The sequence below is a fragment of the Nomascus leucogenys genome, chromosome 19, assembly GCF_006542625.1.
Source record: "Nomascus leucogenys isolate Asia chromosome 19, Asia_NLE_v1, whole genome shotgun sequence".
Taxonomy (NCBI): domain Eukaryota; kingdom Metazoa; phylum Chordata; class Mammalia; order Primates; family Hylobatidae; genus Nomascus; species Nomascus leucogenys.
Window position 1 is genome coordinate 67176284 of NC_044399.1, and position 17550 is coordinate 67193833.

Here is a 17550-nt window from a genome sequence, read left to right on the forward strand (position 1 = left end):
AGCGGAACTACCGGAAATCGCGGGGAGGGTCAAAGGAGACCCGGTATCCGAGGTTCATGGCGATGCTGGTCCTAGTACCCGGACGAGTTATGCGGCCTCTGGGTGGCCAACTTTGGCGCTTCTTGCCTCGCGGACTCGAGCTTTGGGGCCCAGCCGAGCGGACTGCGAGAGTCTTGCTGAGGCAGTTCTGCGCGCGGCAAGCGGAGGCGTGGCGTGCCTCGGGGCGCCCTGGCTACTGTCTGGGAACCCGGCCCCTCAGCACGGCGAGGCCGCCACCCCCGTGGTCGCAGAAGGGCCCCAGAGACTCCACGCGCCCCTCGAAGCCCGGGGTGAGTCCACACCTGGAACCCTTCTGGTGCTCGTCGCGGCTGTCGGCCAGCCCAGCGGCCACATCCCACTTGGTCGTAACCTCAGACACTACTCCGCCTCCCCTAAAGTTGTCCTCAGCTTGCGCGCCTTACCTGCTCATGGAATTTCATCCTGCATTTCCCGTGCCTTGCGGGTAGTCCCAGTTCTCCACAGAGAACTTGAGACCTTACACCCTCTCCACGTGGCTGGATGCCCCGACTTGGATTTTATGTTAGCGTTTCCACCAAAAAAAAAAAAATTAAGTTTCAGGTTTTCTTAAGGGTGTGAACCTAAAGTTTACTGTGATTGAGAAGTCAGAGGACTTCTATAATTTGTCACTTGAGCCCCATGCAGAGTTCCATGTATACGTTGAAATTGAAAGAAAAAGTGGAACTTAGTTATGTGTGGATATGCCTTTTTCTTGGGGTTCTCTCAAGTTCTAGTTCTGACCCAGAAATAGCTTGAGAGCCACTACCCTGTGGTAAGAGAAGTGGGTTTTCGGAGCTACGGGAAGGTTAATGAGTTAGGCCTAGTTGGCCAACATCATCTTCATTTGCGGAGTTGAATAAGGGTACAAAGAAATAATGGGTGTAGTTTGCAGGAAGCTCCACTTTTAGATGCCTCTCTGCTTTGGCTTTGTTACTTCTGGAAGCCAGAGTTAGGTTAACCTCCCAAATTTCGTTTGGTCTGTTTGTCTCAGTATCAGCATAAGCAGATAATTGCTTTTTTGTGTGTGTGTTTGGATTTTTGGTTTTTGTTTTGTTTTGAGACAGAGTTTTGCTCTTTTGCCCAGGCTGGAGTGCGGTGGCCCGATCTCGGCCCACTGCAACCTCCGCCTCCCGGGTGCAAGCGATTCTCCTGCCTCAGCCTCCGGTGTAGCTGGATTTAGAGGGGCCCGCTACCACGCCCGGCTAATTTTTGTATTTTTAGTGGAGATGGGGTTTCACCATGTTGGCCAGGATGGTCTCTAACTCCCGACCTCAGGTGATCCACCTGCTTCGGCCTCCCAAAGTGCTGGGATTACAGGCGTGACCCACCGCGCCGGGCCATAATTGGTTTTTAAGTCACGACTGGAGCCAGGGTCATACTGTAACAATCATGGTGCTTGAGGTTTTTTTTTGTTTTGTTTTTTTTTTTTTTTTTTTTTTTTTTTTTTTCATTTAAATGAAGAAAACTGACTTAGGGAACTTTCCCCTGGAGATGAATGCCTTTGTTCCCAGACCTAACTGCATCCACAGAAACTTTGAGCATTTTCTCATCCCTGAAACATTTTGCATATTTAACAACGTCATGGCCTGTGTGTATGTATATTAAAAACTACTGTCATAAGTTTATATGGTTAAATGTTTGCATCTTACTAGAATTTTTATGTTTGAAATCCCTGCCCCAGTAGCCTGTTTCCTGGAAGTCTTTAGCAATCACATTTGCTATTGGAGGAGCTTTACTGGCCGGAATGAAGCACATCAAGAAAGAAAAGGCAGAGAGTAAGTAGATATCATCTGCTCAGCCCCGTATAAAGTTCTTCCTGGCTGTGGACTAGCACCTGTTTTGTTGTTTTTTAGCTTTTTGTTTTGAAACCACTTTAGATTTACCAAAAAAATTGCAAAGATAGCATAAGTTCTATATACCTTTCACCCAGCTTCCCCTAATATTAACATCTTGTATAACCATGGCACATTTTTCATAACTAAGAAATTTAAAATGGCACACAACTATTAAATTACAGATTATATTTGGATTTCACTTGTTTTTCTATCAATGTCTTTCATCTGTTCCAGGATCCAAGCTAGGATACCACTGCATAACAATGTTAAAAGATATACTGTGGATAGATTTGACTGGGCAAGATGAAATCTGGAGGGTACTAAGATGACTAAGATGCAGTCCAGCCTTTGAGGTGCACACGGCAGGGAAACAGACACTGAAGTAAAGGATTTTACTAGATGCGATTCTTCCAGGCCAGAAGGAAGCTTACCATGTTCTGAGATCAAAAGCAAGGCCCAGCCTTGAGATTTGAGAAGGCTTCCTAGAGATCAGGCAAGGAGCATAGTGCAAGTAGATATTGCATGCTCTCTGTGGATGAGGGGGAGGTGAAAAGAGCCTGGTCAGGAAATGCCAGGAACTGCTCTGGATTAGCATCTTGAAATATTTAGAAATTGTTTATAAGAACTTTATATTTTAGTGAATATCCTAGAAGTTTTAAGTATTGCTTAAATCTTTCCGTTCTTTGGAGGCTCTTTTGCTAACATTATATACAAAGGTTAATGATTAAATCTGGGAATTCATAGGCTTTAGGAACTTAGCAGTGTAAGTTTTGTACTGACATATGTATATATGAGAGACTCTTTGGCATAATAAGTGGTATTGGTAAGACTTTCATAGTCTAATAAGCAGTAAATTCCTTTAGTTTCACAAGGAAACAAAAGCTAGGAAAGTTGTGGCGGGAAAATTCTAGAATATGGAAGCTTTTTCTGACTTTAGTTTGGAATTTCAAGTGCAATTCTAACATTTGTTTTATTTAAAAAGTGTATTATGAAATAATCTGAAAGTCTTCCTAAATAATTTGAGAGTATTTATTTGCTGACTTGTTGCCTCATTAGCTCCAAACACTTTTTGGTGTATTTCCTACGAACAAGGACCTTCTCCAACATAACCACAATACAACCATCAAAATTAGAAAATTAACACTGATAATTTTCCTACTGTTCAGTCTTCACACAATCTTCAGGGTTTTGTTTATTTGTTTTTTGAGACAGAGTTTCGCTCCTGTTGCCCAGGCTGGATTACAGTTCAGTCTTCCAAGTTTTGCTACTTGATGTCTTTCATAGCAAAAGGATCTGTTTCAGAACCACACCACCTTGTACCTAATTGTTCACCTTAGCCTCCTTCATCTGAAACAATTTCCTAAGCTTTGACTGACTCCCATGCCCTTGACAGCTTTGACAGTTACAGGAGAGTTATTTTGTAGAATGCCCCTTAGCTTGGATTTGTCTGATGTTTCCTCATTCAGGTCATTCGGGTTGTGTACCTTTGGCAGGAATATCACAAAAGTGATGCTGTATTCTCCTTGCATCTGGTCAGATACCACATAGTACCAGTTGTCGCATTACTGATAATGTCCAGTTTGATCTCTTGATTAATGTGTGTCTAACAGGTTTTCTACTGAAAAGTTACTCATGTAATGGTCTTTCGTGATTTGTATTGACATACGTATACTTACATATTCTGTTCCCCATCACACTATCAATGTATTCATTTATATCTGTGGACTTGTTTGCTATATATTCATTCAGTTTTAATCCATATTCTCTTTATTTTGATGCCCAAGTTGTCCCATATTGATCAGCGGGAGCCCCCTTGGAGCAGGCTTCTGTGTCTTTGACACGTCTCCCATATTCTCTGAGTTCTGCTTTCCTTCTGCCACAACAAGAAATTCCAGCCTCATTTTACACTTTCTTTGCCGCAACCTTGATATCAGCCATTTCTCCAAAAAGCTGTTTCCTTTTAGTGAAGAATGATATTTAGAAGTCAGGTTCTGGGCTCATGGTTCCTGGAGTGTGTCTGCTCCCTGGGCCTCTCAGTGGACGTGGTGAGAAGAAAATAGATGTATTTATGTACATCTATATTTATTTTATATCTATATAGATAGAAGTTCACACTAGTACCTCCAGTGTATTTCCAGTACTACAGGGTTCAGCCTAGCTCTCTGTCTCTCCATAGTTGACTCCGTTTCCAATTGTAACTCTCTTGTCTTTAATATATTCATTTATTTCATCAATTTCCTGTGTGTAACTAAGGTCCCATCACCACTATCACCTCCCCACGCAGCTGCCCTCCTCAGCACCCTCAGGATCAGACTCCCTATGCCAGGCCACCCACCGCACCCCACTTGTTCAGACATTCAGCTCTAGGCCACTGTGGCCCCTCCCTTCCCTCAGCATGGACACACCTAATGGCTTAGGACTGAATTGTTCCTGAAAAAGAAGAAATATTTTTTCCTTTTTTACAACATACCGTAGCATTTCATTTGATTTTGTTTTAATGTTTTGTGCCTATTTTTCTGAAAAGATTTTTTTAGCTTCTTGAAAACTGAAACTGTTTTTTACACATTTTGTGCCCCCACCATGAGTAGCATAGTACTGGCCGTATGTCAGGTATTTGAGCACCTCTGGGTAAATTGACTCATTTTTGGCGTGTATGTTTGTGTCTCCTTAAGAGTTAGAGAAGGAACGGCAGCGACACATCGGCAAGCCTTTACTTGGGGGACCATTTTCCCTCACAACTCATACTGGGGAGCGTAAAACTGACAAGGACTACTTGGGTCAGTGGTTATTGATTTATTTTGGCTTTACTCATTGCCCTGATGTCTGTCCAGAAGAACTAGAAAAGATGATTCAAGTCGTGGATGAAATAGGTAAGAAAGCCATCACTAACTACACAAAGTATATGTTTACTTAATGTTACCAGGTTTTTCACAGCCTTGTATTATTGTTAGGTGGGGTTTTGCAATTATGTGATTTGTAAGAACATAAAATCTCAGCATTTGGCTTGTTTGTTGCTTTGAATCTTGTGACCTTATTCTCCACTGAAGGAAGCTTGTTTTGATGTTAAATATTAGGTCACTTAAAAATGTCAGTGTGGTCTCCCTTAACTCTGTTATTGTGTCCCTTCCTTTGCATCACTGATGCCGCCATTGCCTCTTCCTCACCGATTGTGACAATTAAATTAGGAAATATTTGCAATGGCCTGCAGTCTGTGGCATTTTACTAGTACCAGTAAGAAGGAAGGGTGCCTCCTCCATACAGTGAATTATTTCAGGATATTCAGTTCTTATTAACAATTTACCTTCTTACCCTTGAGATATGGTGGGAGTGAAAAAAACTACAGATACTGGAGTGGGTTAAGAGATAAGATAGCCACATGACATTATCCAGGGGAAGAACATTTATGCGCTGGTGCAGGCATTTGATAGGATATGTAACCTTGTATTATCCACCACAGATAATACTACTGTATATGGGTCTCCTCTTCCTAAAGGCCATCCCATCCCCATCCCCTTCCCTGTCCTCTTCCTCTTCACCTGAATGTTAAGATGTCCATCTGTTTCCAAAACACCTAGCTGTCCAGCACGTCCTATACTCTCCTGTTATTGCTGGTTTTCTTTGTCTTTTCCCTTAGGGTGTGAATACGGACTAATTGGAACTCTCTTTCAGATAGCATTACAACTCTGCCAGATCTAACTCCACTTTTCATCAGCATTGACCCAGAGAGGGACACAAAAGAAGCCATCGCAAATTACGTGAAAGGTACGTTTTTTTTAATAATACTTTACATTTAGTTAGCTTTAAAGTTTTTGAAATATCAGTTCATTTGAACCTTACAGTGCCTTGTGAAATAGGACAGATGGTATTATCACCAATTTTATGGGTGAATAAAAAGGTGAAGCTAGGAATTGTTATTGTGGATAGTCAGCGCATAAGTAAGAAATGGGTTTCTCAATTCCTGATGCAGTGCTCTTTATATTTTGTCACAGAGAAAGGATTTGAACTTGGCCTTCATGTATCAACTAAGTTAATCGAGCCTTGAATTGAGAGTAAGGACACATTGCTTCTAATTCCAGTGCTATAACTCATTCTCTCCTTTGTAAAATTAGAACAAACATATATTCTGGAAGTATGTTCATTGGGAGATTAAAGATGAATAATTAAATAAAAACATATTTTGAACTCAGCACATGTTTTATAAATTTAAAACATTTACTGTGACAGGCCGGGCACGGTGGGCCTGTAATCCCACCACTTTGGGAGACCAAGGTGGGCGGATCACCTGAGGTCAGGAGTTTGAGACCAGCCTGGCCAACATGGTGAAACCCCATCTCTACTAAAAATACAAAAATTAGCCAGGTGTGGTGGTACGCACCTGTAATCCCAAATATTCGGGAGGCCGAGGCAGGAGAATCGTGTGAACCCGGGAGGTGTAGGTAGCAGTGAGCTGACATCATGCCACTGAACTTAAGCCTAGGCAGCAGAGCTAGACTCCATCTTAAAAATAAATAAAACATTTACTATGACAAACACATAACTGTTGTTTAATTGACACATAACAGATGTACGTATTTATGGGGTACAGAGTTCCTATCCTCCCCTACCCTTTCCAGCCTCTAGTATCCACAGTTCTTCTCTCTACTTCTATGAGATCAATTTTTTTAGCTTCTACCTATGAATATGAATATGCAGTATTTATCTTTCTGTGCCTGACCTTTTTCATTTAACATATTAATAGTATCCTCCAGGCTCATCTCCATTGCCACAAATGACAGGATTTCATTCTTTTATATGGCTGGGTAGTATTCCATGACGTATGTATACTGCATTTTCTTTATCCAGTCACCTGTTGATGAGTACTGTTGGATTTCATATCTTGGCTATTGTGATTAGTGCTGTAGTAAACATGGGAATGCAGACGTCTCTTCAATATACTGTTTTCGTCTCCTTTGGATATATGCCCAGTAGTGAGATTCCTGCATTGTATTGCAGTTCTGTTTTTAGTTTTTTGAGGAACCTCCATACTGCTATCCACAATGGTTATACTAATTTACATTTCCATCAGCAGTGTGTATGAGGTATCTTTGTTCTGAATCATTGTCAGCATTTATTTTTTTGTATTTTTGGTGATAGTCATTCAAATTGGGATGAGATACCTAATTGTGGTTTTGATGTGCATTTCTCTGGTGATTAGTGATGTTGAGCATTTTTTCATATACTTGTTGGCCATTTGTATGCCTTCTTTTGAGAAATGTCTAGATCATTTGCCCTTTTTAAAAATGTTGTTTGTCTTTTTGCTGTTGAGATGGTTGAGTTCCTTGTACATTCTGGATATTACTCCCTAGTCAGATAAACAGTTTGCACATATTTTCTCCCATTCTTCAGATTGTCTCTTCATTCTGTTTATTGTTTCCTTTGCCGTGCAGAAGCTTTTTATTTTGATATAACCCCATTTGCCTATTTTTGCTTTTGTTGCCTGTGCTCTTGAGGCCTTATCTATAAAATTTTTTCCCAGGCTAATGTCCTGAAGTGTTTCCCTTATGTTTTCTTCTACTAATTTTATAGTTACAGGTCTTCCATTTGTCTTTCCTACCTTTATATTTGATTTTTGTATATGATAAAGATAGGGATCTAGTTTCATTCTACTGCATTGGGATATCCTGTTTTCCCAGCACTGTTTCTTGAAGAGACTGTCCTTTCCCAGTGTATGTTTTTGGTGTCTTTGTCAGAAATCAGTTGGCTTAATTTCTCGGTCCTCTATTCTGTTCCATTGATCTGTGTGTCTGTTTTTATGCCAGTACCATGCTGTTTTGGTTACTATGGCTTTGTACTATGTTTTGAAGTCAGGTAGTGTGATCCTACCAGCTTTGTTCTTTTTGCTTAAGATTGCCTTGGCTATTAGGGGTCTATTGTGGTTTCATAGGAATTTTAGGATTGTTTTTTCTGCTTCTAAGGAAGGCATTACTTTCAATGGAGGAATTTCAATCAAACATCTCTGTATGCTGGTTAAAAGCTGTTAGGCACTTTTATAGACTACAGATTATAGTAGAATTGAGAGTGGATGCTTAGGTTCTAATTCAGCTGTGAGAGTGGGCAAGTTTAATTTCTCTAGACTCAAGTTTCTTCAGCATATGTGCTTAAAAATCAGGAATCTGAATTTGAATTATGTTAACATTGATTTAATAACTGGTTAAAAGCACTAAAGAATAGTTTTATATTTATGTTTATTATATGACACATTCAAATACATATCTTCTAAACTTTGAGGTTATTTAAAATATGTTTTATGAAGGATCTGCTGTATGTATAATTACTTTTAACACATTTATTAAGGTATAATTGACATGCAATAAAGTATAGATATTTGAAGTATATAATTTGTTGCCTTTTGTAACTGAAACCATCCCACAGTCAAGAAATTTTTGTTACCCTCAAAAGTTTTCCTTTGCCCTTGTTAACCCCTCCCTTTTTCCCTCCCCAATCTCCTGTCTGCAGAACTGCTTTCTATTGATAAAGATTAGTCTGCACTTTCTGTGTATCATAGTTCATTCCTTTTTGTTGCTGACTAATAGTTCACCGGTGGATATTTGAGTTTTTTTGCATTTATTGGCTGTTACAAATAAAGCTGCTAAGAACATTTATGTACGTGTTTTTGTGTGGACACATGCTTTCACTTCTTTTGAGTAAATAGTATAGGAATGGTTGGATCATATGGTAGGTGTATTTTAACTTTCTAAGACACTGAGAACCTGTTTTCCAAAATGGTGTATTTCTGCATTCCTGCCAGCAGTATATGAGAGTCCCAGCTCCTCCACAGCGTCACCACTCTTGGTGTGGCCAGTCTTTTTAATTTTAGCCACTCTAGTAGGTGCTTAGTGATATCTCATTGTGGTTTTAGCATACATTTTCTTAATGACTGTTAAGCTTCTTTTTATGCTCTTATTTGCCATCTGTATTACCTTTAGTGAAGTGTCTGTTCATATCTTTTGACTGCTTTTTATGGAGTTCTTTGTTTTCACATTATGTGTATAGGTATTATTTATATTCTGGATACAAGTTAGATATGTGATTTGCAAATATTTTCTGCCAGTCTGTGGCATGTCATTTCAGTGTCTTAACAGTGCCTTTCAAACAGCAGCAGTTTTCAGTTTTAATGAAGTCCAAATTTATCAGTTTGTCCTTTTAATATAGTGATTTTGGTTTGGTATGTAAGAAATCTTTGCCTAACCTAAGGTTACAAAGGTTTATGTTTTCTTCTTGAAGTTTAGAGTTTTTATTACGTATACTTAAGCATAATTTATATCTACAGTTTATAGGTTTATCAGAAATTTGGGCAATAGTATAGTCATTTCATGAAGCAATAAAAACCAGATATTTATGAACTCACTGAGTTATGCACAGTCTTCAATTTAAACATGTGTTATATTGGCAAAAATCACATATTACTAACCAAACCATAATATCCCCAAATGAGTAGACATTTGAGTTGCTGTACCTAACCAAAACACCAAACTTTATGGTAATTTTCAACAGAACATAGCGATTGATGATGTAGTCATTACTAGTTGCATTTTGGGGAGATTTTTAAAACTTTGACTTGGCATTTAGAAAAAAATGCAGTTTCAGCAATTTAGTTTTTAAAAAAGTTTGTGCAGCTGACTAAGGCTTCATTCACCTTTCTCTTTATTTGCTCAGAGTGGAAAAAAAAAAGCCTGTCTCTTCAGAATCTGAACAATTTCTCATTTAGAATGATGAGTTCATCCAAGGAACAAAAATTGGCTTCTGTACCTTTAGAAAAAGGAACTGCTATTAAATGTTGGGCTGTCATTTCAGTAGTTTGATGAATCCAGTTGTTTTAAGTGACCTCTACCAGTTCACTTACATAAATTCCAAAAACTTAATAGCAGATACACGCTGTGAATGATTTGCCCTTATTTCAGAACTTTGTTATGATTGCGATTTGGAGATGACTAGTATTAATTAATTGACCAGTTTTTTTTATCAGAAGTAAAGAGTAGAACTTGATACCAGTGTTGAAATTATTTGCAGGAAAATAAGATACAGGTATTTTGACCTGGTATGAACTTAGTTGTGAAACAAATTTTTTTCCTCATATGATGCCATGAAAAGTTATAGTATTTAATTTATGATAATATTTTTAAGCTTTAGTGTATCTCAGAACTACATGTGACTACTTTTTAAAAATCAATTTAAAATGTGATTTAAGTGATTAGAAAATATTCCCTCCAGGTCTTTACTAGATAGTCATAAAAGGATTTGACTTATATATTACAAAGGAGAATTTTCATTTGTTCTTTGTGAATTTCTTCTCCTTTTCCTTTGAATCGTGAAGAAATGTTTGGAGACTCAGGAAGAAATTGGCAGTAGAGCTGCTTTACAACTGATACATTTTTTTAAGTAGAGATGGTTGTTTTACTAGCTTCTCATTTTTCACTGTCTCTCTCATTTTTTTATTTAGAATTTTCTCCCAAACTGGTTGGCTTGACTGGCACGAGAGAAGAGGTCGATGAAGTGGCCAGAGCATACAGAGTGTATTACAGCCCTGGCCCCAAGGACGAAGATGAAGACTACATAGTGAGTAAATGCTCCAGTTTTAACCCATGGACCAGCTCCCAGATCCCAAATAGTCATAAGGCTTTCAATGACTGACTGGCTTCTGAGAAGAGAGAAACCCTAAGATTATTGCAAAGTCCTTAGGAATTTTTTTTTTTTTTTTTTTTGAGACGGAGTCTCACTCTGTTGTCCAGGCTGGAGTGCAGTGGCACAGTCTTGGCTCACTGCAACCTCTGCCTCCCGGATTCAAGCAATTCTCCTACCTCAGCCTCCCAAGTAGCTGGGATTACAGGTGTGTGCCACCACACCTGGCTACTTTTTTATATTTTTTGGTAGAGACGGGGTTTCACCATGTTGGCCAGGCTGGTCTCGAACTCCTGACGTTACCCGCCTCGGCCTCCCAAAGTGCTGGGATTACAGGTGTAAGCCACCGCACCCAGCCTCCTTAGGAATTTTGAGTATTTGAAAGGATAATAGAAGCATGTTTTTTACTTTCTATTTATTTTTGAGACAGAGTCTCACTCTGTCACCCAGGCTGGAGTGCAGTGGTGCCATCTCGGCTCACTTCAACCTCCACCTCCTGGATTCAAGCAATTCTTCTCCCTCAGCCTCTCGCGTAGCTAGGATTACAGGCATGCGCCCCCACGCCCGGCTAGTTTTTGTATTTTTAGTAGAGAAGGAGTTTTGCCATGTTTGCCAGGTGAGGCCAGAAGGTCTCGAATTCCTGACCTCAGGTGGTCTGCCCTGCCCACCTCAGCCTCCCAAAGTGCTGGGATTACAGGCCTGAGCCACTGCGCCCGGCCAGAAGCATGTTTTTTAAAAGATGATTGTTTGATTTATATTCAATGTTCTCATAATTCAATTGCCTGTTTTTCTCTTATAGTGGCATACAGGATTTTAGGGCAATTTAAAACCAGATACTTGCGTGCCATGTTGGAAATAAAGAGAAGCCGTCATTTGGAACAACACTTATTTTAAAGAGATTGTATTGGTTCTCACTGTGTCCCCAGTATCGAGGTATCAGAAATTGCTCTTTTGGAGAACCAGTTTTAGGCCATGGAGAACTGCATTTTTAGGTTGAATGAGAATTCTGAAAAGCAAAAGATAAAAGATTTATTTGCCCATTGACTATATGCCTTGGACAGTTAGGTGTTAAATATGTGCTTTTTAATGATAAGGAACAGAATTTCTGTTGTACTTGTGTAGCTCTTACATTAAGTATCTTCATATTCATCAGCACTGCCCCAGAAGCCTTAGGGTCATGCCCAAGTTACTGTTTTTGTTTTGTTGTCAGTGGTTTCACAGCGAAGCACCAAAAAAGGGCATTAGCACCACCACTCTCCACCAATTTTCTTCTCAATTTGGACATTTTTCTCCTATCACATGAAGAGTCAGCATTGTATTTTAGCATTATTTCAGTTTTTTTCTTAGTTGTCATACTCTGTTTTTTCTATAATATTGTTTGGGCAAAGTAATCGTAAGAGCCTTTCTAGCTGTGAAGCTGTCTTTGTAGAAAGGAAGATAGCCAAGACCCTGGGTCACTGATCCAGCAGCTCCCCGTGGCCCATCCCAGGAGTTGAGGTGCAGAGGGGATGGGATGTCTCACTGCAGTGCTTTGTCTGGACAGCCAACTATGGTTTCTCTGTCCCTTTGAACCTGGAACACGTGTGCCTCTGGAGCCTACAGCCTAAATTAAAAGCAAGCTTCTGGCCTGTTTGCCTTAATTAACCCTACACAGTAATCTTGTCTTCCAGGTGTGCTGCCTCGTAGAATTAGGGAAACTTGGATTCCTTGGAGTAAAAGATGAGAAAAATGAGCATTTTTCCTTAAGCCTTAATTGTAAGGAAAGTAGAGGGACCCTCCTCTGTTTTCCTCTTGCTGCTCTAGCAGAATGAGAGAAGAGCAGAGAGCCACAGTGGCCAAAAGAGGAAACCATAGGAAAAGGACTTTCCGGACTTCTTTCTTTATAGAGAGTTGTATTAACTGGTTTTGAGTTTATCTGATGATGACAGCAGGAATAGATGAGCTCATCAGTCTGATTTCCAGCATTAAATGAGTTATATTAAATTGTTTAAATGTATACAGTCCTAAACTAGGTAACACTCCATAGTCTTATGCTTAGAACTCATAACTCAGAGTCAGAAAGTCGTAAATCAGAAAGCAGTTGTACAAATGAACCCAAACAGCCTGCAAAACTTAAATCGAAAACATTCAGTTACATTGACAAGAGATTTTGCTGAAACCAAAGTGCTGCTCACGGCAAGAAGGGGGTTTTGGTCAGACTGCTTTCACATACCCAACTCTACTCAACTGCCCTTCTGCGTTTTCTATTTAAAATACTTTGAAACCTTTAATTGTGTAGCCTGCCTTGCCTGGTTAGTGTTGATTTGGCAAGAATGTATCATATTCATGTCTGCCTGTAACAGCAGTGGACAGCTAGGTGCCAGTGAGATCACAGAGCAAACAAGCCTGGGCACTGAAATTTATACTCACAACAGAATATGGATATTAATTTTTTAAATTACAAATGAAAATGAAAATATGTAAGTTTTATGGAGACTTCTTGGACCTTGTAGAATGTATCTTTGGCCCCATTTTGAGAAATACTGGCCTACTGCCATAAGAATTTGACTTTTGATGAGATTCAATGAGGAATTCATTGTTGTACATTTGCTAAATCATCCAATAGGGGGAGACACTCTCCAGCTTCTTAGGTTTTTCATTAGTATGACTTGAGGTCACAGATTTTCATCCATAGGATGGTTTGGGAAACTTTTGTTAACATTTAAGGACCTGCGGGAAGTAAGGGGGTACCTTTAAGGTTAACGTTGAGAGGTAATGGAATGAAGTTTTCTTAATCTCAAACAACAGCAACAAAAGGTAAGCTTCTGGCTTTTGAGTGGACTCTTCAGACTGATCGAACTGGGTATACCAAATATTTGGGATTCCATAGAAAGCTGGATCTGCACATTATTGTATTTTATATATATAATATTATATTATTATATAGGTATTAGTTAGAAAATAATTTTGAAAAAAGAATACAAATAGCTTTCAAACCTAAATGTTCAGTTTCATAATAAAAGAAATGTGAATTGTATAATGAGGTAACATTTTTCTATTAGCTCAGCAGTGGTCAGAAAATTTGAAAATATATTGTCAAAATTGGAACAGCAGGCAATCTCATGCATTGTTGATGGGAATTAAACTCATACACCGTCTTCAGAGAGCAGTTTAACAGTATCTCTCACATTTAAAGTGATAAACATTTTAGGCCAGAGATTCTACTTTTTGGACTTTATCCTACAAATATACCCTATGGCATTGTTTGTAAAGCGAAAAGACTGAAAATCCAGTAACCATTTTTTAACTACTGTGTATAATCTAATGTAGAACAATGTCCAATATATTGTTAAATGAGAAAGCAAGTACTGTATAATATATTGTTACTTGTGTATAAAAAAAATAAGTGGTAGTGGATATATACACGTAGTAGATGCAGAGAATTTCTCTGGAAGGATACAGAAGGAACTGGTGGCATTGGTTCCCTGTAAGGGAAACTGGGGCACTCTGGGTGTGAAGAGGGGGAGGGACATTTTCATTGTATAAATTTACTGGATATTCCTTTTCTACGTGCATATATTACCTTTTCAAAAAAAATAACTCACACTAAAATGTAACTTGCACACTAAAAAAAAACTGAGTTGCTGCTCTCCAGTAGAACTGGAGCTAGAGGCAACATGGTGATAAAAGTTTTTGGACTTTGAAGCTGGACAGATGCTAGGTTTTAAAGTTAGGCCTGCCACTTACCAATTATATAATTTACTCTCTGCAGCCTGTGATATCATTTGTAGAGGAGGGGAATACCTGTTTCATGGCTTAAGATGACATGGGAAAGAATTTGTCAGTTAATGCTAGTGTCCTTTTTCTATAAAGGAAGTACTAGAACTTGGAAGACCTCTATATTAGAATAAATGTCAGTTTGCTCTGTCACAACCCAAAGGAATATTGAGGAGTGACCTCTGACAAGTTCGGCAGATACAGATAAAACAATATTTTTGTTGTGTACTACAAGGTAATTTATATTAAGAACACTCAGAAAATAAGTCCCACATACTGTAATTTGTTTTTTTAACAGAGAATAGAGAAAAGGAAGAAATAGGGAGAAAGAGTGATGTAAGCTACAGAGTAAGGCTTGAAGAGAGAACTGGAGACTTAATTCTGATTTCTGTATCAAATGTGTGGGGAAACATAGCCCCCCGTCTTGCTCCTACAGTGAACTATCCCACAGCACTTGGAATCCAATTGTTGGTGGTCTTTTGGTGTACATTCTTCCCTTGTGTGGGTAGGCAAGTGCTCTTTCCATTTGCTATCTTAATCTTAAGAATGTGTGTATAAAAATTAATGCCCTCACAGACATATAATGCGTGCTGGGGTATGTTTGGGAGGTGTCTCCAGTTTGGTATTTGTAGTCACATTCCTGTCTTTCTTTGTCTTGCCAAATAGCAGTCAAGCCTGCAATAAATTCCAAGGACTCTGAGTGCCAAATCTCACTTAAAATTGGATTTTATGGAAGTGTCTAACTAAAAAAACTGATGACTGAGTTAAAGTTAGAGCTGGGACCACTTTAGGATTTTGCTGGGAAAATGGATGCTGAGTTTACGATGACTCTGTGGTTGGGGGCGGGCAGCCTTTATGCTCCTGAGGATTTGCTTTCCAGGTGATTTTTAAGATGACTCCGTGAGTTGGGGGGCAGTGGGGAGGGCAGCATTTATGGCTCCTGAGGATTTGCTTTCCAGGTGATGGATTGGTTTCAGATAGGATTATTCAGTGGAGGAGACAAAAATTTCCTTGGGGAGAAAAATGTTTCTTTTCCTGTTTCTGTTTGAATTACTAATACTAAAACTAAATATTGTTCAAATTTACAGATTATTTAAACTAGTGATTAGTTTTCTGATTTCTTCTCATAAAGCATGGTAAGCAGAATTTTGGCAGTAATGAATGACAACCAGTTCTTTCTAAAACATAAAGGAATAAACCCAAGAACTTACTAAAGAAAGCAGTTTTTCACCAACACTGAATTCCATGTGATGTCTCTTTGTAACATGTTTAGGGTCTGAGGAGATATCTTACTCAAAAACGAAGGTATTTTTCAACAAGCATTGCTATTCCACAAACGTTGACTGCTTTTTGAAAGCCTGCAGCAGCTATTTCTTAGAAGGTGAATTCTTTTCTCAGAGAGTGTGTGGGTAAATATGTTAGGGATTAAACCAAAAGAATTTCAGGTTCTAGCTGATGTGACAAGCAATAACCAGTACAGATGTTTAGGACACAAAAGATTTTAGACAATTTTTGTTAGGAATTTGCTATAATAGGTTTAAGCCTGTTCCATAAATAGTAGATGCTACAAAGGTTATTTAGGCATTAATGTAAAGTTCTCTTATCTTGCAGCATACATTCAGTGAAATAAGCAGCTTATTTTGGTAATCTTTGTCACACTCTCGCCCCTTTTCTCTGCAGGTGGATCACACAATAATAATGTACTTGATTGGACCAGATGGTGAGTTTCTAGATTATTATGGCCAGAACAAGAGGAAGGGAGAAATAGCTGCTTCAATTGCCGCACACATGAGGCCATACAGGAAAAAGAGCTAGCCAAAGCAGTGTTGCTGGGTGCAGTATTCTCTTGCTAAGAGGAAGGAAACTTTGTCTCACATAGGAGCCTATATAAATATAAACATATATATATGCAATGTACAGAATAGCCTTCATACCATGAGAACATTTCTGTTTTGGATGGGGATGTTACCCTTGCGTTCAACCAAAATTGATTCTTGGAACTGTAAAGATTACAACCCAAAGTCTCCCAGGAAGCTGTGGGGAGACCAGAGGACCAAGTTAAAGTGAAGCCAGTGAAGAACCCACCTGCGGAAGGACACGGTGGGGCGAGGCACAGCCAGTGCATTTCTGCCTGTGAACAGGCCCTCCCAGCAGCTTTGCTGCCACTCCGTTGTCTTGGACCCTTGATCAAATAGCTGTGGGACTAAATTTCACGGAAAAGAATATAATTTCCATAGTGCTCTTGCTTGCCTCTTCTTGAGTTCTTTGCTCTTCTGAGTTCTTGGTGGCTAATAACAGTCGGGTCTCTGCCATTCAGAGTTGATGCTTGAAAACCAGTTTTCTTTATTAATGAATATCACTATCAGATTTGACTAATGAAGAGGAAATCTATTGTTTGGGGAAAAAAAAAACAGTTTGATTTCTCTAGGGGGTCTTTTATGTGATTTTTAGCTAAGTGGTGTGCCAGATTTTCAGTGACATACCAAATGGAAATAAGAGGATATTGATCACGACTGATGCTGAGTACCTTTCTGCATATACTGGATTGTACTTTGTGTAAAATAAACATACTCAGTTTTGCTGTTCGGACAAGCATGATCTTTTTCATGGGTGATGAATGGGTGCATAGATGGCTGCAGACAGTTCTCAGGGAAGAGACCCACAGGCTCCCCGAGCAGGTGGGTGGGACGCTTGCTGAAGTGCAGGTTCCCAGACCCAGAGCTGAATTCACTGAATCTGCAGTATGATGCAGAGACCTGCTTCCATAACATATCCCAGGTGACTCAGATGCTGGCGGACCGGGACCATCCCGTAAGAAAGTGTTTTTTGGGGAAATAGCTTGCCTGGCACAATGACTAATGCCTATAATCTCAACACTTTGGGAGGCCAGGGCCTGAGGATTGCTTGAGGTTAGGTGTTCAAGACAAGCCTGGGCAGCATAGTGAGACCCCCCCCTCCCCCACCGCATCTCTACAAAAGATTTTTTTGGCATGGTGGCACATGCCTGTAGTCCCAGCTACTCAGGAGACTGAAATGGAGGATCACTTGAGCCCAGGAATTCAAGGCTTCAGTGAGCTATAATCATGCCACTGCATTGCAGCCTGGGCAACAGAGTGAGACCCTCTCTATATGTGTCTATGTAGAGATACATAATTAAAACAAATTTAAAAATAAATAAATTTGACCCTTCTTTTGGTATGTCAGCCATTAAAGAAAATGATTATTGAGTGATAGAATGAATCTT

The 17550-nt window shown here is 39.4% G+C and overlaps 1 protein-coding gene across 2 annotated transcripts; it reads left to right on the forward strand.

Annotated features, from left to right (window-relative positions):
* The first annotated feature begins 4 nt into the window (after positions 1–4).
* LOC100601318 (protein SCO1 homolog, mitochondrial) lies at positions 5–16892 on the forward strand. 2 transcript variants are annotated; one of them, XM_003274688.4, is made up of 6 exons: positions 5–329; positions 1742–1832; positions 4565–4762; positions 5562–5654; positions 10372–10487; positions 15987–16892. In XM_003274688.4, the coding sequence occupies exons 1-6, from the start codon at positions 57–59 to the stop codon at positions 16119–16121; spliced, it is 906 nt and encodes a 301-aa protein (XP_003274736.3). In that variant the 5' UTR covers positions 5–56; the 3' UTR covers positions 16122–16892. The 2 variants fall into 2 exon arrangements, with proteins under 2 accessions (XP_003274736.3, XP_030655319.1); XM_030799459.1 differs by having other exon boundaries at positions 32–329; positions 1739–1832.
* Positions 16893–17550: the final 658 nt, after the last annotated feature.

What these genes read in the sequence shown, in the direction of transcription:
- LOC100601318 (XM_003274688.4), top strand. Translation starts at nt 57, where the DNA reads ATGGCGATGCTGGTCCTAGTACCCGGACGAGTTATGCGGCCTCTGGGT. An exon ending in TCAAGTCGTGGATGAAATAG is followed by an intron (nt 4,763 to 5,561) that starts GTAAGAAAGCCA and finishes ACTCTCTTTCAG; the next exon opens with ATAGCATTACAACTCTGCCA. An exon ending in CATCGCAAATTACGTGAAAG is followed by an intron (nt 5,655 to 10,371) that starts GTACGTTTTTTT and finishes TTTTTTATTTAG; the next exon opens with AATTTTCTCCCAAACTGGTT.